This window comes from Sycon ciliatum, chromosome 5 (genome assembly GCF_964019385.1).
Source record: "Sycon ciliatum chromosome 5, ocSycCili1.1, whole genome shotgun sequence".
Lineage (NCBI taxonomy): Eukaryota > Metazoa > Porifera > Calcarea > Leucosolenida > Sycettidae > Sycon > Sycon ciliatum.
The window spans coordinates 8634276-8658644 of record NC_088647.1 but is presented as its reverse complement, the minus strand read 5'-3'; the positions used below and the strand labels follow the sequence as shown (position 1 = coordinate 8658644).

Genomic DNA, 24369 nt, shown 5'->3' with positions numbered 1-24369 from the left:
GATTTCTCCAATAAACTCGTCCACTGGCCAACTTGACGAAATAGTCCCGGTACTGCCCAATGGCCACAATCACGCCATGGGTGTGGTCCAACGTTTCGTCTTACAGGAGTGCCGATACGGAGAACGGGAAGAGAGCGGTGGGTGAGAGTACTGGCGGAAACAGGTGTCGAGGGCGATGACTGTTCTTCACGCTCACTAGCGACGGTCGACCACGAGGAATCAAACTGCGTCCATTCAGCAATGACGAGTGACGGAAGTGGATGCCCGAGAAGATGCTCAGCTGGTCTCTTGCCAGACGGACCGGGCGTATTCTGCCACTCCAGTAGGCCACGGCGGAATGAATCTGTGTCAAGATTGCCATTGGTCGAAGTCTTGAGCAGCAAGCGCTTCATAGCTTTCACTGCGGCTTCCGCATGCCCATCACTCTGGGGATAGTGCGGAGAAGAAGATTTAGAAAAGCGATCCTGTCAGCTTTTCTATTATTGTGTTCACATGGCAGAAAAAACGACATCGCTATGCTACGTAAGTTTCTACGTAAGGTGCTCGGTATTTCACTTAGGCTACGTAAGTCTCTACGTAAGGTGCTCGGTATTAGATCTACCAACGCGTGGTAGCCGTGTGCTGTGCACGTGCACGGCAGACATTGTGTTCAGTGCATGCAGTCCGCGGATCCGTGTTCGGATGTGCATGCGCGAGGAACTTCCTTCTTTGGAACTGCTTCTTGCATGAGCTGTTTCGGATATTTCGTCTCATGGCCTGGCTTATTTCGTTTCGGCGCTGCTGAGACCTCCTTTCGCGGAATATTATTCAATGACAGGTGAGTTGACCAGTTGCCTTTGATTCATTTGCTTGTGTTGACTCTTTCATTCAGGAAAAGTGTGCTGATTTTGGGGCGGAATGCAATAAATAATGGAAAAGTTGACAGGATCTCTTTTCTAAATTTTGCTTTTCTGCTGCCGAGCTGCGAGGCCTCCTTTTACGGAATACTCGATGACAGGTGATCTCTAAGTTGACCGGTTTCCTTCGATTCATTTGCTTATGTTCACCTTTCATTTACGGAAACGTGTGCTGACTTTATTCGGATTTAGATCCATTTTTATCTCTTTGCCCTTGTCTACAGTGTGCGAAGAACGCGAGTTCAACTTCTTGACGGTAAGGGTTATGTTAGATGTGTTGTCGAAATACTCATATTCATTGTACATTGGTACGTTACAAGTAAGGCACTGGTCAGTAGCATACTATCGTTGGCAGTTCCCAATCTGGAGGGAAAGGTTCAAGTACCAATTGACCGAGTTTGCAAAATAAATTCGCATATCAGGGGAAATCTCTATTGTGGAGAGGTTCAGTAACTTGTTTGTTTCATACGAAACAAGCCAATGGGTGCAGTCTCGTCTCGTGAAAATCTCGTACTTGTATGATTGGATTTGTTTAGTCAAGTCTGGGCTGTTTGATTTGTGAGTACCGCCGAGATTGCACTGCCCCAAATAAAGTTTCGTGCCGCCAAAGCAAGAATTACGATCTGCAATCTGTTTGTAGTACCTGTAAGAATGTGAAGTACATGTATCGTACTTTCTCTGTTGCTGTTTCAGTTGCCGTCATGTTGCTAAAGAAAGGTTCAGTAGAGAGGTTCTGCAAAACGAAAATTCGAACGAAGTTTCGCGACAGTCCTTGCGAAAGTGTGTGCGAATTTTTGCACGAACTTTGCGTTCTGCACATTTTCGTAGTTTGCGCGGGCCAAGTGCCATGACCCGATCTCACGAAATTTCCTACGACAGTTCATTTCGCGTTCCCTGCAAGTTTCGCGTCCAAAGGTCCGAAGTTTCGCACTTCATGATGTAGAGCGAAAGTTTGTACGCATTTTCGTTTTGCAGAATCTCTCTAGTGACTCAATTGTTTCATACGAGACGAGTCAATGAGTCGGTGTGGCTTAGAATCTTTCGCTGTAGAAGAAATCTATTCGTATGTCTATTGGAGATATAATTGTATTCTCTGGTTATAAAATAGGTTAAGCTCACAGAATAAATACCATCGGTCCCTTGGAGTTCGTAAAGAGGTTCGACTGGATATCATTCATTCTCACCAAAAGATGTGTAAGATTTTATTATTGTGGAGTGCCTTGTTTATCTCTCAGTACCTCCAATCATAGCCTTGCCCCTTTTCTCCTCAGGATCAGTGTAGTTGTTGGAATGAGGTTTTGGACTCAGCAATGTATTCGTTTACATTTTAATACATGTTTATTGTTCCTCCTTTGCTGTGTTGTTTTAGACAATCGTGGACTAACAGTTTGAAGTCATTGAACTACTTCCAAAAGTTGTATCGACATCAACAGGATTACGATTTCAGTTTCAATATTATGCTGGATGACCTTATCACGATAACCCATGACTATAAACCATTATAAAAACAGAATCAACAAAAACATCTGCGACACGCACCTGGCGCATGGCTACATTTCTCAAATAAATCTGATTGAGGGTGGAGAAATCTGAAATATCTGAAAGGCAAGACAATTTTATGACAGTCATGAAATTCTGCAACAGCAACATGCACAGAATGACCTCCGTATAAAAAAAGTATCACCGCCACTGCTCACATGTTTCCCCGCAGAAGAACATGCATTATGCTAGTGCCATTTTCTGCAAGAAAAGGCTTGCATGTCAATGCGTATAATAATTATGGTATTGATATGATGTGAAGGCCATCATTTACATATTGATATAGGGCATTCCATTGATTGGTGACAGAAAAAACAAAAGAAATTATAGCAATAAAAACTGCTTTATGGCAGTTTTCTAAAAAAAGTTATTGAGTTCTAGTCTATGGACCCCGTCTAAAAAGTAAGAAATTAACGAAATGTGATAGCTGAAAATTAAAATTTCACACAAAACCTCACAATAATCACACACAGAATGAAAAGCTACATGCAGAAGACCTTTTCCCCTCGTGATCCTCTTTCCTATGCATGCATGTATTGTTGCCACTTTGATTGTTGGTGCCGCACAAGTTTAGTGTTGAAAGCAGCATTTCAAGTGTTGTGATTATTGTGAGGTTTTGTGTGAAATTTTAATTTTCAGCTATCACATTTCGTTAATTTCTTACTTTTTAGACGGGGTCCATAGACTAGAACTCAATAACTTTTTTTAGAAAACTGCCATAAAGCAGTTTTTATTGCTATAATACACATTGCACCTGCCAACAGCTACAGAAGTCGGCAAACTTCTTAGATACAAACTGGGGGTCACCATCGGTGCACAGAACGGCAGGCACACCCAGATTGGCAAACAACGACGGCAAGCGAGAATGGCATTATGTGATGACGTGGTCCTGCCGGTTCGAACAACGCACGGCCAGCCAATCAAACAATCGACATGTACAAGAAACTCATAGCCTTGGCAAGAGAACAGATCTGCTGACACAGACTCGAACGGCAGTGTGGAATGACGGTCCTTCATCGATGGTTCGGCTGACTGCGAACACTGGAATTCTCGATACGCGGAACAGACACGGACAAGGGTGTCTCTATCGGTGGTGAGACCAGGCCAGTATACGAGCTGTCGGGCATGAGCCTTAGTACGGACGAGTTCTTGATGGGAGGCATGAAGGTTAGCAAGAACGAGTTGACACATAGCCAAGGGAACACGAATGCGTTGGCCTTTCATGATGATGCTCTGGTCCACGGACAGGTGTTCACGTCCATTCCAGAAGGGTCGGAGCGGAGCATCCCAATCACACTGACGAGCGGGAAACCATGCAGAACGCACTGCACAAGAGACTGATAGACAGGATCAGCTGAGGCGACTGCTCGAAGTACAGCAAACTTCAGTTTCATGTGGGGACTGCAGGGGCGTAGCAGCCGGTCTCGCCAATCCGGCTTTGGCCGGACCACTTTTTCGCCCAGAAGTGCCCACAATGCAGGATTTTGCACCCTATTTTCCCCCAGATCCCCTCCAACCGCTCCACCTCCAACGGCGATGCTACGTGCCTGAACCATCATCACGGAGCATGCAGACGCGGATGCTGCGGCATTGAAGAGCCGGAGCTTCGCCAAGTTCGTCATCTGAAGACGGGATGCCGCCGGGATTACCAGATAGCGCATCAGCAAATACATGATTGGGGCCTTTGCTTCAGGCGAAGACGGAGAAGGCGAGGATTCTTGATTTGATCCAGAGAATACGAGTTGACAATAGGGATCAACGGACGGTGATCAGTAATGAGATCAAACAGATAAGTACAATTTGCACTTGTGTAAGACCCATACGACGGCGAGTATCTCAAGTAGTTCAACAAGTGTACGCTTCTCATTGGCTGAGAATTTGAAAGAAACGAGAAGCAATGTTCTCTCGAACTTCGAATATTTGCGTCTTGCAATGTGGCTGTCCTCAGCCGACCGACCCTGCACTGTGGTTTTGCTGTTGCAAATGTGAGGTGTGAGAGAGAACAACATAGCGAGATTCGGCGTCAGAGAGATTGCGGGAGCCACACTGAATGACTCGCCACTTGTTGTCCTGCTTCTGCCACAGAACGAAGCCGAGACTACACAGGGCAGAGGCATCAGTCTCCAGACGGAGGTCATGTCCATGCTGGTAGAAAGCCAGGATAGAAGGAGACAACAGAGCAGACTTGGTCTTCTCGAATGCAACATTGTGGTTGGCATCTCGGGCAAATTCAAGGGTCGTCTTCAACAGGCCACGAAGCGGAGTGGTGCAGGCGGTAAGGTGCGGTGAGAACTCGCTACACTGGTTCATCAGGCCAAGAAACAAACGCAAATCAGTGAGGTTCGCAGGAATGTCCAAATCACGAATGGCAGCTGCCTTGTCATCGTCAACAACCCAACCGTCTGGACTGACGATGTGCCGCAGAAATGGATGAGACGTGATGCAAAGGTGAGTATGGACGAGCTCAGAGTAATGCCATGCTATCGAGCACACAGCAGGATGTCACGGACATGGTTGACATGGGAGGCAAAGCCATCATCACAGGCCAGGTAATCATCTACAACCTTGACAAAATTCGAGATTGCATTGAACGCAGCATCAGTGCGGCAGTTGAAAACATCCCCGGCGGAAATCAGGCCTTGAGGGTTGCGTAGGAAACGATACCTGCCGTATGGGGTGATGAATGTGTTCATTGGACATGCCTGCTCACTCAGTGGAATTTTCCAGTATCCGTGCATTGCGTCAAGCTTGGTGAGGAACTGTGCCGATCCAATACCAGAAACCACATCTCGAGCGGTGCGAACAGGGTGGGCTGCTCTCAGGACTTGTCATTCAGTCATTTAAAATCAACGGTGAGGCGTTTTTCAGTGGTGCTTTCTTATCGACGGGCACAATTGGGTGACAGCATTCACTAGGCTCACTAATTGGCTCTATTATGCCATCGACAATCATTGTGTCCAGTTGTGACTTGACCTGGTCACGAAACGGGTATAGAATCGGGCGTGCGGTATGGACACATGTCGGCTTATCATCTGGTTGAAGTTGGATGTCCATCAGAGGACCTGCCATCGCCTTCACGCCGGTATCGGAAAATACGTACGAGAACTCCTGCAGTAGTTCATCGCGAACACGAGCGATATCAGCAGAGCTAGGATTGACGACAGGCTTTGACACAGCACGGACCTTGGGTGGCGCGGCATCATGAGCAGCAGGCCAATCTGACGGGAGGAGCTGGAGTGCACTCAAGGACGAACGTGGTAGAAGATCGTCCAGACCCTTGTACACATAGATTACGGTGCTGTGTTGTACTTCGCCAACCTGAAATGAAGCACGGATACTGCCGACATTCTGCAACTGCTCCCCAGATGCAGCTAGGATGCAACCTGGGTCATGGACGAAGTTCTCGGGGAAACCGCCAAGTATTTCGAGGCGATGCTCGCCGATGGCATCGATGTCACTGCCAGTATTAGGGACCCAGGGTAGCGTGACTGCCTCATCCTCAGTGGCTAAACGGGTGGACGCACGCACAGTAGGCTGCGCAGCAAGATGAGTACGCTGCAACTTAAGTAGGCCCACATGCTTCACATTCCGGTCCGATTGGGACGACGACCTACACATAGCGAAAAGTGACCAGTCTTGCCACAGCCATGTGTGTGTGTCACGATAATAACCTCGCATGGGAATCTGCGTAGCTCCTCGTCTAGAGCTTGCCGTAGGGAGGACACTCTTGTGTCACGGCTCTGGGCGGACAGGTGTTGACACTCGTAATAGTCTTGCCACATCTCCTGCCATGCCATGAAATCGGCCAACGTCGAGGATGACAGCAAAATAGGCTTTGGAGCTGGTGCCGAAGATCCGGTGGTGCTGAAGATCCGGTGGTGCTGAAGATCCGGTGGTGCTGAAGATCCGGTGGTGCTGAAGATACGGTGGTGCTGAGTTGTGTTTGTTGCATCAGCCTTTGTGTAGTTTGTTGGAACAGGTCAGCCATTTAACGTTCCCTCTCCTCCGAGGACTTCACTTGTGCCGCCAACATCTTGGTCAGGGCAGTGACGTCAGCAGCAGGGTCTGAGTTGGACATCGTGGTCTCGAACTACGGAAATACTGGTATCCCGAGCAAACTACAAAAACACAACGAGGTGCAAACACAAAGCACGAAAAAACTATAAAACACACAGATGAGTTCTACAAGGAACGAACGTTCATTGCGCCATGATTATGTCTACAAGAAGACTAAAATAATATAATATAAACAAATCTGAATAGAAGGAAAACACAACTGAAGAGGCAAAGCACATGAAGCACGGAAATTTCTCCCAAGCCAAGCAAGCATGCCGTTATGGTGCGAGGTCATACAACTGTGGTACAAATCTAGTACGGGAGTACATAAACTACAGATCACATATGGCATGGGGAATCCATAATACATCAGTAACCAAGTTGCTTCTCATCTTTGTCCTTGTTCCAGTAGATTCCGTAGGTTACCGTTTGCTAGGTCAATGTATTGTGTGCTGACCCGACACATGTGAGCATGATGCTACTGACTAGACACTGTTAGGACCTGTCTAGACACTGTTAGGACCTGTCTAGACATGCGATTGTCTGTACCGTAGCATTAATCTAGTACATGCATGGCATGCAATACCTGCCGGATCATATTACGGAACTGGTTGCTGATTGGCTGTAGGTCTGTTCGCTTTATCAGCTGTGCCTTTGTTATAGTACCAGTTTCACATTGTAGGGAGAGAGTTTTGTCCTGGGAGAGGACAACAGCAGATTTGGTATGTCCGTGCCAAGGCACGATGATGTGTGCATACTATTAATCTAGAGGTTTTCGTTCAGTTTAATACGAAGAACAGAAATAAATACAGTCTTCCTCGGAGTCCAGATTCCGTGATCAAACAGTCCTGTTTTGTTCTCTTTGGGTGCAGATGGAGGACCCGTTGCAACTGACGCCAGTGGATGACAATGCAGAACCAGGATCGCGTCAGAATTTGGGTCCTTTGCTCGTTCCAGGTGGGTGTACATGTGTGTTTGTCTGCATTGTGTCGTAGACGCAAGTGTGCGCCGTGCGTACTCTTCTGTACTGTGTGTGTGTGTTGCGGTGACGATGACGATGGTACGACTGCTCCACTTCAGCGTCAACTCGTGGATTAGCAAAATGGAGACTACAAGCCAGGGGCTCTCCAAGAGCCAGTGAAGCTATTTGTCGGCTAGATACCGGGGTCCGACTTTGAGAAAGAACTTCAGCCGATATTTGCAGAGTTTAGAACTATCGTGGACTTGAAAGTCCTCAAGGACCAGGTTGCGGTCAGGGGTGCGAGGAATTTTCCCGGAATATTTTGGGAATACTATCGTTCATAAAGTTTTTGAGAATTTTAGGGGAATTCTATCGATTTTTTGCCAGATCCATTGACCTTCAGAAGAATTTCGGGGGAAATTTTGTGAATTTTGACCTGCCGCTCACTCACGTCCCGCCTGACTACAGCTGTAGCAATAGATCTTTAGATAGAGGATAGGATGTCTGTAGATCCTGCATGCGGCAGTAGTGCATCAGTGATCACGTGCCTGGCCGGCCATTTTGCATACTAAAGCGCATGCGCCAGGCACGATTCGTGCTGGTTTGTTGGATGGATTTGGGGAATTCTGGAGAATTTTTTCGATGTTTTTGGAGAATACTTTTGGATTTCTGCGGGAAATGCCCAAAAGCATAGTATCAGGTGCGTACTGGCATAACCCGCGCACCCCTACTTCGAAGCAACTTACGGACCATCATAAAGGTGAGTAATTTTCGAATAATTGTAGAAATTGGAATTGGTTTCTTGACAATGATTTTCTGCCTTGAGTTTCATGTATTTTACATGCAGCAGAGCTCGCCTTTTTACCTTCTCTGTCTGTGAGGTTGTTGCTAGAAATAGATCGGAAGCAGTTCTTGAAATGTTTTGGTCACAATTAGTTACAGCAAACCAGATGCGTAGTACTCGGTGACTCGTGTGAAATGTTTTGCTTGTATGTTCTTGAAATAGATTGGTTGTATTTTTTATGTTTTCCCTTGCCTCGCAGGATATTCTTTCCTAACACATAAGAACAAGGACAGCGCGGACAAGGACAGCGCGGACAAGGACAGCGCGGACAAGGACAGCGCGGACAAGGACAGCTCAGGCAAGGACAGCACCGGCAAGGACAGCGCCAGCAAGGACAGCGCGGGCAAGGGCTGTGCGGACAATGCCACCCAGGCTGTCCCTAACAGACGTCATCCCAGAGGTGTAAGTCTGTTTGCGGTCCTCTTTCGGAGTACGTATACTCTACCGGCCCAGTACAGTAGGAAGTCCGGGTCGGTCAAAAAATGTTCCACGTGTGCTGTATCTTTTGATGTTATGTATCGATGTACGGGGTTTAAACAGGCGATGTGGAGACGATAATCTTAGGCTGTGATCGTTTGGTTGGATCCAGATCGAGTTCCATAAGATCCACTGGATCTGCAGTGATCGATTGGTCGAATCCCGATCCAGATTCCTCGGATTTGGATCCGAGCAACCCTGCCCCAGGAGCAGGGTTGACTGGATCCATCGGATCCATTTGTGCCAAGCGTGACGTTTGTACGTGTTTGACGGGTAATCAATCCTTGTTATACGCGTTTAGTACACATACAGTCAACTTTGCGCATAACGACACTCGGCCGGGCATCAGAAAAGTATCCTTATTCGCGAAGTGTCGTTATACCCAAAGTCTCATTACATGTATACAGGTAGTATGGACTTTGCTCTGGGCATGGAAATTCTGTCGTTACTCGCGAATTGTCGCTCTATCCGCAGTCGATATTAGCGAAGTTGACTGTACACATGGAAAAACGTTGCACCATGCAGATCAGTACGACGAGTGTGGACCTGGACTAACTTTTCGAACGTGGTTTTTCTACCTTAGTACGGCATGGTCACGCACAGTTCCAAATGCGATCGGTTGATTCTGAGGGATCCAGTGGATCTGGGATCTGGATCTTGATCTGGATCCGACCAAACAATCTCAGCCTTAATAAAGCAATGAGTACAACTATGTGAGCACTCTTATCATAATCATAGAAATTATATTCACGGGTTTGAGGGGAAGACGCAAACGGGAAAAGCCTGAAGAATTTTTTTCTCAATTTTTTAATAATTTAAATAGAAGAAATCACATGAAAACGAGGTTTGAAGCAACTATCCACGACTGTAGCAAGATAATAAGCAGTTAGAAAGTGTGACAACAGGGCACAAAACTGACGTGTTACTGAGACATTCAATGACCTGAGACCTAGCTCTCACACACCTCCAGTGCGCAAACCAACAGCCTTCCAGCTTGGAAGGTTCAAGGTTTCCATGTAATTTCTTCTATTTTAATTATATTATTGGCTCAGTATCCGAGTTAACCCGACTGCTGCATGGACGATAAGTGCTGCGAATAGTGATCATGCGCCCTGGCCTGAGTAGCTCGCTTGGCTAATTGAAAGTCTGCCGACCTGGGCCACATTATGTTGCTAAGGCATGCACAACCCCAGTCACAGCGCGCAAGTTGGTTGAGTTTGGCCGTCAGGAGGCCAGCGCAAGGTATCCGGGGCGCGGGTCTGATTCCAGCGAGGGGCAATGTGGTACCCCGCAGCGCAAGGGTAGCGTGATACCCTAAGCCAGCGTGCGTGCTGCATGAGTAGCGTGATACTCGCTGAGCGCTTTTGCTGTTGCCTAGCAACGCGTTTCTGTCTTTCCTGGGCCCCCAACGCATGTTGGGTGGCCCTGCGCATGACTGCACGTTGTCATAGCAACCTTGGAAACCTCAAGCCGGTTACCAACAAGCTAGGAATCAGACCAAGCCGCCGAATGCCCCCGCCGGCCCCCGGCGCTTCATTGCAATTGAATTAATATTTGTCCAGAATAGTGAGCTAGGACAGATCAAGAGGCGTGGGTGGGAGGGAGAAATTGCAAAACAGTTGGATGCACGCAGCAGCACAGCTAGCAAGAGAAAGAGCCGTGGATGGGTTTGTTCCTGTTTTTGATGGCTGTGGCCATCCGTTGGCCCAGCGGTCTCGTGTGAGTACGGTGTTTGTTCGTGCTGCCAGCTCGCGCCCGGCATTTGTTTGCGCTGGCAGCTCGGGCCCGGTGCGCGAGTGAAACCGAACCGTGACAAAGGCTTTCGCTCTTTAGTGCTATTGACTGGCTTTTCATACGATGCCTATTGATGTCTAGAGACATGCTGTCTAGCCTTCCCCTAGTACGCATTCACGGGGCTTTGTTGAAGTTCGTGCCGTGAACTGCCAAAGGGAACTGTTTGAATGGTGCTGGGGCGAGTGCGACATTACGGCGTCCCTGCAGCCGGCCTAATCGCGTTTGTCGCCACAACCGATTTTAAGGTAACCTAAGAACACCAGGAGAAATTCCATGAATCTCGCCAGAGGCCGAAAAAATCATACGGGAGTGTAAAAATGCGCAAAATTAGCAATTCAAGAAGCAGGCAGAAAACATTCCAAGGGTCAGCTAGTCAACAGGAGGGAGGTTAGTGCCCCGGACAATCCAGCAAGGAATAAAAAGTACGTACTATGTACAAAAACACTATCCATAGAGATACGCTGCACGGAAGAGTCCAAAAACACCTAAAAATGGAGAAAAATAGCTATCAAAATTGGCAAGTTTTCCTGCATATTGGTAGCTGCCAGTCACACTAAAACATACCAGACCCATAAGTTGGCTCCTCAGTCTCCACAGCTTAATCTTCCAAGCCCTTCTTGATCCTCCTGAGCCTCTTTCTCCTTGACTTTGCTGCTGCACTGCACTTTGCAAGGCTGTTCTCCATGCGTGAAACATCGAGATCGGAGAAGGCTGAACGGGTGCAGTCTCCAACAGGGCAATTCATTTCGCGAAGGATGTGCTCAATCACCAATGCCATTGTTGAAATGAATCACAGCAAGGTAAACAGCGATGTTGACAACACATGCACCAGCAAACTCCGTTTTAGGAAAATATGACCATACCAGCTTGTTAAAACACTCATTGCGATTCTGTGTCGCACCCTTCCTGCACTTCAGTAGCAGCTGCTTGTCGGCAAGTTCACGGTACACAGGCACCATCAGTTCGTAGATAGGCTTCGGTAGAGGGCTGTGGTGTTCGTAAGGCTTGTCAGCAGCAGCTTTGTGGTAGCCACACCAGCTATCAGTTGGGCAGAACTCATGACGGGATTCTCATCAGTGGATGCACGATGACAAAGCGAGGCACAAATAGCTTTCCGCACAGCGCAGTAGTCACCACTATTCTCTCTTATCCCCTTCCCATACCAGTTCTGCAAGGAGTCAATGAGCTTGTTTGTCAGGCGTCCACTACCGCTGATAGTCGGATTTGCCGTCACTTAGCGACTTGGCCAGTCTCCCATGCAATAACGAACAGAGCACCATAGAGTGAGGAAAAGCCGCGGCGCATCCAGGTACCATCTGCTGAAACAGTCACGTCACCGCCGACAGCATCTTGCACAGCACTGCTAGCACCACCCATGCTTTTCTCAGCAACTACCTCTACTGCAGAATATAGAGCATTCTGGTGGCCAGAGAAGCTGTTCCGACTCATTGGCGTTGGCATATTGAGCACTGCACATAATTTTACTAGTGCTTGACGACCACGGCCAATCATGCGCATTGCGAACACTGCGATTTATTTCGTAAAAAGATCCTGGGAGCTTGGGCGACATGGACAAAGAAACTTCAGTAGGACACTCTGAACATGAGAAGGTAATTGTCGCAGCCAGGCCACTGCGTTTTCCCTCCTTCACAATCACATTGCCACTCTTGCATGACTTGCACACACAAAAAAGTGCAATGGCAGCGAGCAGGAGGCCCAAGCTCACAAAGCGATTCCCAACGCCAGAGAAACAATCACTTGCACCTGCAAGGCCAGTTTCTTGGTGATCAGAATCACCGGCATCGCTCTCTGACTCGGAGCTGCTGCCCATGACCACATTCCAAGTCGAAAAACTCAAATCTTGCAATTAAAAATTATTTCTCAGAACTGCTCCTTCTAGTGGCGATCGCCTCTTCTTCATGATCCGCGACGGCCTGCTCTTCCGGCGCACTTGCACTACCTTCACGACCAAATTGATTGCCGTGAAATACTCTCTTGGGTGTTCTAGAACGTCGCTTTGCATTGCCTATCGTCTCCAGCAGCTCCTGACAGCAACTTTGACAATGTAAAGTTGTCACAAAATTAAAAAAAAAACACATATTTTGCCCAAGTTCAGCTGGTCGCGTACGCGAACGCGTAGGCGGCTACACCTCGTGACCATGCGATCACCAGTGAGTGCGTTCGATTATGCACTTGAATCGATTCATGAATCCATTCGCATGCATTCAAGTCGTTCGATTTTCACGTCATGAGCACTGGAATCGATTCGGAATCCATTCACCCTATTCACATGGGGTGATGTGAATAGCGCGACTCGATTCATGAATCTATTCACGGGCATAATCGAACGCACTCACTGAGGGAACACACTTACTGAGTGCTGGAAGCATGGTGTTATCAGAATTTGCCAACAAATCGAGCTTAGAATCACAGGAAACGGCTAAATTGGTGGATTTCCGATTCCGAAAAGTCACTGATGCGTACTCCAAATTTTCAAATTTAATTGTAATCTTCTAGTGCGCATAATCTCCTGTTCCATTGATCGTGATAAAAAAAACTTTACACGTGTATTCTATGGATCAACACCTTTCGTTTGAGCTATCTCTCGACCTGATCGGACAACTTTCAATTTTTTCGATATACATAATATTTTTCCGAAGTTTGTGCTTTTTCTTATTATTGGTTGATTAATCTGGTGGTGAAGACACACCTGGCAATATGATGGTAAATACACACCTGCCCAAACACGCTCTCTAGGCTGCAAAGTTCATGCACAGAGCTCTCCTTCTCACCAACACCACCACCACCATCAGTTCGCGCATGGCGCCTAGTCGATGGATGATTGGCGGTATCGGCTCCCTATGAAGACATCCAAGAAGAATATTGCCTGATGAGTCCAGCGGGGACGGAACGACTGGTTACGTGCGTTACAATCGAGCTATTTCGTTCTTGTGTCGTCTTCTGTGTGCCATGCGCTACCTGGTGTACCAACCTGCTATGTCGGATACCACTAGCCATGCATCGACTAGGCGCCAGGCGCGAACTGATGGTGGTGGTGGTGAGAAGGAGAGCTCTGTGCCAGAACTTTGCAGCCAAGAGAGCATGTGTGGGCAGGCCGTATTACCGCCATATTGCCAGATGTGTCTTTGCCACCAAACGACATCGGTGTAGATGATGATAACTGTTTGATACAAGAATACTTCGAAGTACTAAAAAAGAAAGACACCACTGCAGCTCTACTCTCTCAAATGGTTATCATCATCTACACGGGTGTCGTCTGGATCGGAAGTGTCTTCTGCATCAGAGTATATCTAATTGTGTTACTCGTTGAATGGGCTTTCTGCATAATACTCCCGCCATTTGACCTTGAAGGGCAAGTCCACTAAATCAGTACACACTGTGATACCAATCCTGCCTCAAAGGTCATAAACTGTGTACGATCATACCCACAAATGTACTATATCTGGCTGTACTTGCCAAATATGGGACAAGTTGCCCTCAGGAAGGCGGCGGCCATGTTTTATGCATACACCCCATTACCTTTGGCAGTAAATTCCTTCTGAAGAGATGGCAACGAAAACGTTCAAGGGAAGGAGATCTAACCTGTACGAACGGTGTGTGTTTAGAATGCGCAACTTGCTTTACTTATTGCGTTGTATTCTTGTATCCTTGTTTTCCACTCCAAGTGCATAAATCCTATTGCAGTTTCATCCTTCCCTTAAGTTTTAGTCACGAATTCCATTGATAATTGTGACAAGAAAACGTTCTGGCATCCTAAAATTGTTGCTATGAATGTGATATATGTGTGCACATAGTCATATTCATAGCCTTGTGCAGTGTTTATTTAAGGGTGTTTTTTTCTGTTACTAAGTTACTTCTCATCTTTGTCCTGTTTCGTTCTGTTTTTGGATGCAGATGGTGCGGCCTTTGCAAATGAAGTTAGCGGATAACAATGGAACAAAACCGGATAAGAATCATTCTAGTTCTTTGCTTTCTTCCATCCAGGTGGATTTGCATGTGTTGTTGTATCGATACGCATACTGCTGTACTGGTATGCGTACAGCAAGTGACCGGGGTATTGCGGACTTTCGCTCATCGTAGTACCGATACTTGATGTCCGGCATACGCTGTTTGACTTGGTGACACGTGGTACTGCTTTCCACTTGTCATGTGCTCCTGATCAGTTGTAGTAGGACTGCACTTGAACCTGCTCCCGTCCCCCCCCCCCCCCTCCTTCCCCCTCCCCCCCCCCCCCTTCCCCACCTCCCCTTCCCCCTGTTTCCAGTGTCAGAGCCTATTCAAATAGTTATGTTGAACAATTGCAGTTTTGCCTTGTTGAATGCTCATTGTGTCAATGTAATCCTGTGATACGAGTTACATGGTCTTTGGTGTGTGTTTGTGTTGGTACATTTTTAGAGAAGCGAACGCTTTTCATCGGCAAACTCTCTAAGAACATCGGTGAATCAAACATTCGGGATCTGCTTAGCCCGTATGGCACTGTCGAAGAGTGCAAGGTGCTACATTACGACAATAGTAACAAAAAGTCGTGTGCATTTGCCACCATGGGGTCCAGGGACGAGTGCTTATCTGCCATCAGGGACAATTCCAGGGCAACGCAGGTAAGGAATGATACCACACTGGTTGTTATCACACAGCTTTGCCAGACTCAGAATAGGCAGAAAATACATCCATCGCAAAGAACTTGACATCCCTAAAAAGCCGTGCAAAAGACTCTTACCACGGTGTAAGGGTGAAACCCAAGTTATGCTGGAGGTTGCACATCCTGCCGACTCATTTAACCCTTGACTGACTCACAACTGTCATCTGGAGGACAGGAGAAGAACCTTCCACTCGACAAACTTGCAAGAAAGTGCCACTCCTTCCTTGAAATGTATTGAATTGCAGAAAGAACCAGAAAGAATAGCCGTGCAGTGTTTTTCCACAAACAAACAAGCGTCGCAGAGATGCAGAAAGAGACAGAGGGAGAAAGTGGTGAAAACCTGAGGACTGAAGTGTAATGGTGACCCCCTCCACCATCCTGACTGACACTAGCTAGTGTTCATGGTGTTGTGTGAATGTCTCCTAGTACAAGTACGTGTACTAGCTGCTTCTGTTCGTTGCTGTGTGCACTGTTTGTGTTCTTTCCTGTATACATGAGTACTTGCATGGCGTTGTCGTTCAGGGATGAGTCGTGCGTGACTCCTTGTTCCACTGCATGTGCGGTGTGCTTCTTATCTTCTAATCTATAGGCTTCTTGCGGTTGGTGTCCGCTTTCTCTTCATGATAATGAGCCACTGCGTTGTATAGACTGCATGACGTGCTAACGGTGGCTGCCGTGCGGTGTGTGCGATTCACTGCATTCCTGACACTGCTGCTTGCAGGCGCATACATGTACTGCACCTTCGCGTGCTCTGTACTTTAGTCTTTAGTTCCGGTTCGATGCACCATGCGCATGCGTCCGGTATGGTGCGAGATGGTTCTTGCTCTCCCAACATTGTTTTTAGTTAGTTCTTTTTCTTAGTCCCAACAATAACCTCATGGAATTAAATCAGTGTGAAACGTAACTATGAGTTTGGTTGTGGGTCTGCAGTAGTCCTAGTGACACGGTTATAGTACAGGACACTGTGATTATTACCGAAAGCACGTATCAAAGCAAGTTGCTGAGACTCCAGCCTGAGAGTATGTATGTATGTCACCACTTTACAGCCGTGTTGATTGGGATTCCAGTATCTTATTCTCTCGTTTACATACAAAGCATGCGTCTGTACGACGACCCTGCAATGTAGCCTTTCATGTTCCTATTTCGGAAATTTCACCGTCTTGTTCTTCGACAAACCCAACAGCACTGTATGTTTGATGTGCATGTATGCCTGTTCCTCCAGGGTGCCTCAGCATCAATCGTCATCGAGTTTGCCTACACTAGGAGCCAGCGTGCCGAGAGAAGGAACCTTAACATGATCCACGAGGTAAATCGGTTGCATATGGGTATTCAGTGTTCTGTGTGTGTGTGTGTGTGTGTGTGTGTGTGTGTGTGTCCCATATGGTGCAGTGGTATGTGCCGCGATTTCCAATCGATTGGTTGCGGGTTCGATTCCCGACGATTATGGTCACACACATCTTTCTTCTCTTTCTCAGACTCTTCCTGACTTTTCTTTCATTCTCCTGGGTGGTTACCAACAGCCAGTGTATGCCGGAGTATGTGGTGTGATGTGTGTGCGGGGAAAATAAACAAAAAAAGACCAAAAAGTAGGGATTCACTGTCCAGAAAAAGCCACTTCATAGCTGTGTGGTGTAGACCAAGCTGAATAATGGCGGCCAATTCTTCAGCCTTGCAAGCTGATGAATGGTGCAATACCAGCACAAATTGCTATGGCTTCTGCTGTAGCATCGCTATCATCGCCTCCGGCGATGGGAATCCAATGGTCCAATGGTGTGTGTGTGTGTGTGTGTGTGTGTGTGTGTGTGTGTGTGTGTGTGCGTGTGTGTGTGTGCGTGTGTGTGTGTGCGTGCACGTGTGTGCGTGTGTGTGTGCATGCATGCGTGTGTGCATGCATGTGTGTGTGCGTCTGCTATTATGGCTGTTCTGTGTGTGTGTGTATGCACATCTCTGATTTAGCCACCCACACTAGTAGCAAGTATTACTTTCACTGGGGCAGGGGTAACTGCAGTTGGATCACGGGACGGATACCCTGATGCCGTCAATCCTTTTTCTGCACCTTGTCCTCACCCACTTACTGAGGTGTGGTGAGCCCATAAGTGGGATCATTCTCAAGTCCTCCCAGAGTTTTGGGAATTTCAGGTGTCGGCTTTTGGGCGGTTCAATAGCCAATTGAGTCATCTTTCCGAGATTCCTTTTGAGTCACTCTGCCCTCTCCCGGGGAGACCCACGTGACCAGTTTGACAATGAGCAACAAGTACAAGTAAAAATATGCGCATGTGTGTGTGTATGTGCAACTGTATGTATGCACACGTGTGTATGTGCATGTAACAGTTAGTGTATGCGCATCGTGTGTGTTTAGGCATGTGTATGTTTATACACGTGTGTATGTGTATGTGTGTGTTTTTTATGTACATGTATGTGTATGTGTATACACGTATGTGTATGTATGTGTATGTGTGTATGTGTATGTGTACGTGTATGTGTATGTGTATGTGTATACACGTATGTGTGTGCGTATGTGTATGTGTGTGCGTATGTGTATGTGTGTATGTGTATGTGTGTGTGTGTGTGTGTGTGTGTGTGTGTGTGTGTGTGTGTATGTGTGTGTGTATGTGTGTGTGTGTGTTTGAGATGCATGCCTCTTTTTCCCTGTGTTTTGTGTGCCTCTTCTTGTGCTTTTCTGGTGTTGTGCATGGGCAAACCTAATCTTGTCTTGCTACGTTCTGTGCTTGCTGCTTTTGGTTCGGAGTTGCAGGTTGCATGTCCCCGGGATAGTCTACCTGGTCTACTCCAAGGCAACCTAGTTTCAGTCGAACATGAACGAGGTAATGCTAGAGTATCTTGCAGGCCAGTGGTGTATGAGATGAAAAAGGAGAGAATTGTGATTGTTACTGCTATTATTAGTATTATGTATTAGGGGCCATCCGGAATTATCGATAATTTTCACGAAACAAAAAAAGTTTAGTTATGACCCTCCCCCACCCACCCACCCCCATGAACAAAAAATATATTGACTTGACAGCTGGAATGGACTGATGTTTCAACTATCAATATTTTTCATAACGAAACTCTCCTCAACCCACCCACTCATGAACGAAACTTTTTCTCTTCGTGAAAAAGATCGATAATCACGGATGGCCCCTTATGGCATTCCGCTTTCCAGTCTCGGTCCCGGAAGGTATTCTGTGTGTGTGTGTGTGTGTGTGTGTGTGTGTGTGTGTGTGTGTGTGTGTGTGTGTGTGTGTGTGTGTTTTGTGCAACCTGTCGTAATGCTACCTTCTTGCCAAAGCATTTGGAAGTTGGACTAGTTTTGGCTCCACAATCCAGTGTGTCGTTACTATATTATAGCTTTCATGGCTGAGGTTATTGGTATGTCTGCTGGCTCTGGGTTCCCAGTACTCAGCAGCCGAGGCTGGTTGGTAAAGTAACACCAATTTCACTTCAATGTACCAGTGCATCTAGTGTCTGCTTCTATCAAAGCAGCATGCTGTCTATACTGGTTACCCCTGCAAGTGTAGGTTGTCCATAGGTAACTGTCTTGGCCGTGTTATGCCGATGTACTCCATGTGGTGTAGACCAGGTGTGCATTGGTGGTCGATTCACATGGCTTCGCCAGTTGTGTGGATTAGACAGTTATCTGGCGCAAGTCTTGATCTGTCTCATTCAGATCTTGTTCGCTATCGTTGCTATAAGAGACAATCTGTGGGTGCACATTCAGTGCATTTGCAGATGTGCGTGCTTCTCTTGCGACGGGTGTATACATACATACATACATACATACATACATACATACATACATACATACGTACAAACATACATACATACGTACATACATACGTACATACATACATACATACATACATACATACATACATACATACATACATACATACATACATACATACATACGTACATACATGGGTGTGTGTTTTGGCGTATGATCTCTCTTTTGGAGGTGGTGGGCAATATGGTCGATCGCTTAATACAGAATCGCCTTCAGTCAAGAGCCGAGAATCTTCTTCCAGAGTCTCAGTGCGGATTCCGACCCAACCATTGTTGTGCTGATGCTGTGTTCACTGTCTGGCAACTCTGGGACAAGGCATACGAGCATTGTACTAAAGTGATTTAAAAATATTTCCTATCTTCGTGGACTTGGGAAAAGCCGATGATTCCGTGCCTAGGTCTGCACTGTCTTGTGCTCTTTCTGTCCTCGGAATTCCTCCGGCTCTCCTCGAGGTCATTGAGTCATTTCATAATGGCATGGTGGCGGAGGTGCGGGTGCCCGGAGGTGTCATGGATGAAATTTGTGTGGAGAATGGCTTGAGACAGGTGCGTGTAATGGCCCCCAGTCCTCTCTACATCATCTGTATCTGACCCGGGTGGTTCAACGTTAGACACGAGAAAACAACAGAGCCGCACGTACAACAGCGACACCGTCGATTTCAACAAGACTGCCGGCATTATCGACTTCCTGTGCCAGTCAATTGCACAGACGTCCAGTCGTTCTTTGGTCTGATCAACCAGTGCAGTGATTTCTTACCAGTGATTCCCAAGCTCAGCAACCCGATGCCTGGGAGGAAGTCTTTTTTCTTGTGTTGCGTGCGTACGCGACTTTCACTCATCGTAGTACCGATACTTGATGTCCATATGCTGTTTGACTTGGTGACACGTGGTACTGCTTTCCACTTGTCATGTGCTCCTGATCAGTTGTAGTAGGACTGCACTTGAACCTGCTCCCGTCCCCCCCCCCCCCGTCCCCCCTCCCCCACCCTCCCCTCCCCCTCCCCTTTCCCCGTTTCCAGTGTCAGAGCCTATTCAAATAGTTATGTTGAACAATTGCAGTTTTGCCTTGTTGAATGGTCATTGTGTCAATGTAATCCTGCGATACGAGTGTAATCCTGTGATACGAGTTACATGGTCTTTGGCGTGTGTTCGTGTTGGTACATTTTTAGACAGGCGAACGCTTTTCATCGGCAATCTCTCTAAGAACAACGATGTCGAACACGTCCGGGACCTGCTTAGCCCATATGGCACTGTCGAAGAGTGCAAGGTGCTACATGACAACTTTAGTAACAGGAAGTCATGTGCATTTGCCACCATGAGGTCCAGGGAGGAGTGCTGGTCTGCCATCAGGGCACCCTATCCCAGGACCATGGAGGTAAGGAATGATACCACACTGCATGTTATCACACAGCTTTGCCAGACTAGAATAGGCGGAAAATACATCCATCGCAAAGAACTTGACATCCCTAGAAAGCCGTGCAAAAGAATCTTACCACGGTGTAAGGGTCAAACCCAAGTTATGCTTGAGGTTGCACATCGTGCCGACTGATTTAACCCTTGACTGACTCACAACTGCCATCTGGAGGACAGGAGAAGCAACTTCCACCCGGCAAACTTGCAAGAAAGTGGCACCCCTTCCTTGAAACGTATTGAATTACAGAAAGAACCAGAAAGAATAGCCGTGCAGTCTGTCTCCCCAAACAAACAAGCGTCGCAGAGATGCAGAAAGAGACAGAGGGAGAAAGTGGTGAAAACCTGAGGACCCTATGATTATTGCCGAAAGCACGTATTTTAAACAGCAAGTTGCTGAGACTCCAGCCTGAGAGTATGTATGTCACCACTTAACAGCCGCGTTGATTGGGATTCCAGTATCTTATTTTCTCATGCACATACAAAGCATGCGTCTGTGCGGCCCTACCATGTAGCCTTTCTTGTTCTTATTTTTCGTAATTTCACCATCTTGTTCTTCGACAAGCCCAACAGCACTGTATGTGTTGATATGCATGTATGCCTGTTGGTCCAGGGTGCCTCCACACCAGTTGTCATCAAGTTTGCCGACCCTTTGAGCGAGCGTGCCGAGAGAAGGAGCCTTAACATGTACTGCAAGGTAAATCGGTTGTGTATGGGTATTCAGTGTTCTGTGTGTGTGTGTGTGTGTATGTGTGTGTGTGTGTGTGTGTGTGTGTGTGTGTGTGTGTGTGTGTGTGTGTGTGTGCATGCGTGCGTGTGCATATGGGTGTTCTGTGTGTGTGTGTGTGTGTGTGTGTGTGTGTGTGTGTTGCTCCGCCGCCTTCCATCTTCGCCGCATTTCCACAATCCTAGCCATCAGTAGAAGAGACACCTGGGACTTCCACACCAACAGGAAGACCATTCTGGAGGCCTGGAATCATCGAGATCCGGTGGATATTACCACACGTGGTTTTTGAGGCCTGTGTTCTGTCCTTACTGCTCTATTGTGCGGAGACGTGGGTACCGCTGCAAAGTGATTGCAACAGATCACGTCCTTCTACTACCAGGCGCTTCTTTCCATCATGAGTGTTGCACAGCGGGATGTGTGGGACTTGAAGATAGCCAAGGACACCATCCTGAAAACATGGAATGCAGCAAACCCACTGGATATCCCCGACCGCCTCATGCAGAGAAGACTGGAATGGCTTGGGCACGTGGTACGCATGCCTGAGGAGCGGATGCCACGGATGTTGTTGTTTGGCACATTGCTGCCACCACGCCCAGCGTGTGGCCCGCGGAAACGATGGCGAGGCGCAATTAGGGTCGACCTGCGACGAATAAACATCACCGACGAGTCATGGTTTAACACAGTGCAGGAACGATCTGAGTGGCGGCAAGCTTATCGAGCAATACAACCAGCTCAGAAACCGGCCCGGGAGATAGTCTGCGAGGTGTGCCGGCGTGCATTTGCTCGGCAGCAAGATATCGCCCGCCACAAGTGCATCATGGAACGGCGTAAACCAGTCCAGCAGCAAGCCAACAGCCACCAGTGCTCCCAGTGTCGGACATGGTTTCGGAGTGCGGGTGGCATTGCAGTCCATCGCTGTGCCCAGTCCGGTTCTGCCCCGAATGTTGCCAATGCCATAAGCTCTTCACCTGTACGCCTATGTATTCGGAAACCGTGCTGTACTGCTCACTGTCCCATTTGTGAACGTTGCTGTAAGTCGATCCCGGGCTTTGCTATCCACAACTGCAACCTATCCACCAGGCGCCCAACTGCTGATGAAAGGGACAAGTTCCAATTGCAATGTCAGAATTGCCAGAGGCATTTCAAAAGGCGAAACGACTTATCCCGTCACCAACGCTCATGTCTCCTCTCGTCTCCATCTCGCTCAACGAGAAACACGTGATCTACATGGCAGTGTATACCAGGACCAGGACCAGGTGTGTGTGTGTGTGTGTGTGTGTGTGTGTGTGTGTGTGTGTGTGTGTGTGTGTGTGTGTGTGTGTGCATGCGTGCGTGTGCATATGGGTGTTCTGTGTGTGTGTGCGTGTGTGTGTGTGTGTGTGTGTGTGTGTTGCTCCGCCGCCTTCCATCTTCGCTGCATTTCCACAATCTTAGCCATCAGTAGAAGAGACACCTGGGACTTCCACATCAACAGGAAGACCATTCTGGAGGCCCGGAATCGTCGAGATCCGGTGCATATTACCACACGTGTTCTTCGCCGCCGTCTGGAGTGGCTAGGCCATCTAGCCAGGATGGACGGCGATAGAACTCCGCGCCAGTTCCTGTTTGGTACGCTCCTTCCGCTGAGGCCGGCTTGCAGTCCTCGGAAGCGGTGGCGAGACTCTGTCAGAGCTGACCTCTCCACAATGAACATCGACCACACGGAATGGTGCGACCTCGCCCAGGAGCGTGGGAAATGACGCAGTGCGTATTCCGCTCATCCAGTACCGCGATCGGCTCAGCGTGACACTTCTGTGCTCCGCGATGTCTGCCAGCGTACTTTCGCCCACCAGAAATACAATAATCGCCACAAGTGCCTGGCCGAGAGGAGGAAACCAATATCTGAGCAGTCTGGCAGCCGACTATGTAATGCGTGTGGGAGATGTTTTTTGAGTGCTGACGGGCTAGCTTCGCAAAAGTGTCTCTCCAACTCGGCTGCTAAAGTGGCCTCGGCGTCGGTCTCGGCGGTGGCATCGGCAGACTCGGTCTGGAAACAGCGGGTTGCCCTGCCCTGCTGCAGAGCGCATTGTCTCGGCTGCGGTCGCTGCTGCAAGTCATCCCGTGGTTTCGACCTGCATAGCTGTGCTAATTTCCTGTCCAAGAAGTAGAGCGGCGTTTCTGGATCCAATGCTGAACTCAGTGCTGTCGACCCCCTGCACAGGGGACACGTGACCATTTGATGGCAGTGTTACCAAGGACCAAGGTGTGGTGTGTGTATGCGCAACTGTATGTATGCACACGTGTGTATGTGCGTGTAGTGGATGCGCATCATGTGTGTTTATGCACGCGTATGTGTGTACAGTAAATCCTGTAGTGGCGACCACTCGGATATGGCGATCTCTCGACCATAGCGACCACTTTTCCTTGTCACGGACGCATTCGCATTCAAAACAGCTCGGATAGGGCGACCACTCGCTCAACGCGACCAATGACCACCCACCCGGGACCGCGTTTCACCCTACTGCTGCTAGTAGATGTCTATGCACACATTGCACTGTGCACCACGCAATGGTAGATCTACACATCAGCGCAGAAAGTGTATAATGTACGTGGCGCATGCACGGCACTTGACAGGTCTGAGGCCCGGCACATGAGTTGTGATAGTAGCATAGGTGTGTGCAGTGGGATGCACTGATCAAAATGATATAATTATCCAGTTACAGGTATAGTGAATATGTTCAAGTGACCCACTGAACCTGGGTAAGAAGACCGCCTGGCCAAGGTGACCTCTTGTTCTCGTCCCTTGAGCGGTCGCCTTAGACTGGGTTCACTGTGCACAAGTGTGTGGCCACTTGTGTGTATGCACGCATTTGTGTGTGTGCGCGTGTGTGTGTGTGTGTTTCTGTGTGTGTGTGTGTGTGTACGTGTGTGTGTGTGTGTGTGTGTGTGTGTGTGTGTGTGTGTGTGATGCATGCCTCTTTTTCCCTGTGTTTTGTGTGCCTCTTCTTGTGCTTTTCTGGTTTTGTGCATGGGCAAACCTAATCTTGTCTTGCTACGTTGTGTGCTTGATGCTTTTGGTTCGGAGCAGATGCTTGCACGTCAGGTTGCTCTATGGCAAGGCAACCTATCAGAAGCAAATGTAGACGGTAATGTTCGAGTATCTTGCGGGCCAGTGGTGGATAAGAGGAAAGAGAGAGATTTGTCATTGTTATTGCTATTATTATGTATTATGGCATTCGGCTT

At 47.9% G+C, this 24369-nt stretch overlaps 1 protein-coding gene across 1 annotated transcript in view; it reads left to right on the top strand.

Moving 5' to 3' along the window:
* Nucleotides 1-24369, top strand: part of LOC135817450 (CUGBP Elav-like family member 1-A) — a 51835-nt gene that overhangs the window by 17796 nt on the left and 9670 nt on the right. The window contains exons 6-13 of the mRNA XM_065330641.1: nt 7364-7448; nt 8496-8696; nt 14984-15186; nt 16450-16533; nt 17983-18052; nt 20180-20385; nt 21034-21117; nt 24215-24272. Coding sequence (XP_065186713.1) covers nt 7364-7448; nt 8496-8696; nt 14984-15186; nt 16450-16533; nt 17983-18052; nt 20180-20385; nt 21034-21117; nt 24215-24272 — 991 coding nt within the window. The remainder of the gene's footprint in view (nt 1-7363; nt 7449-8495; nt 8697-14983; nt 15187-16449; nt 16534-17982; nt 18053-20179; nt 20386-21033; nt 21118-24214; nt 24273-24369) is intronic.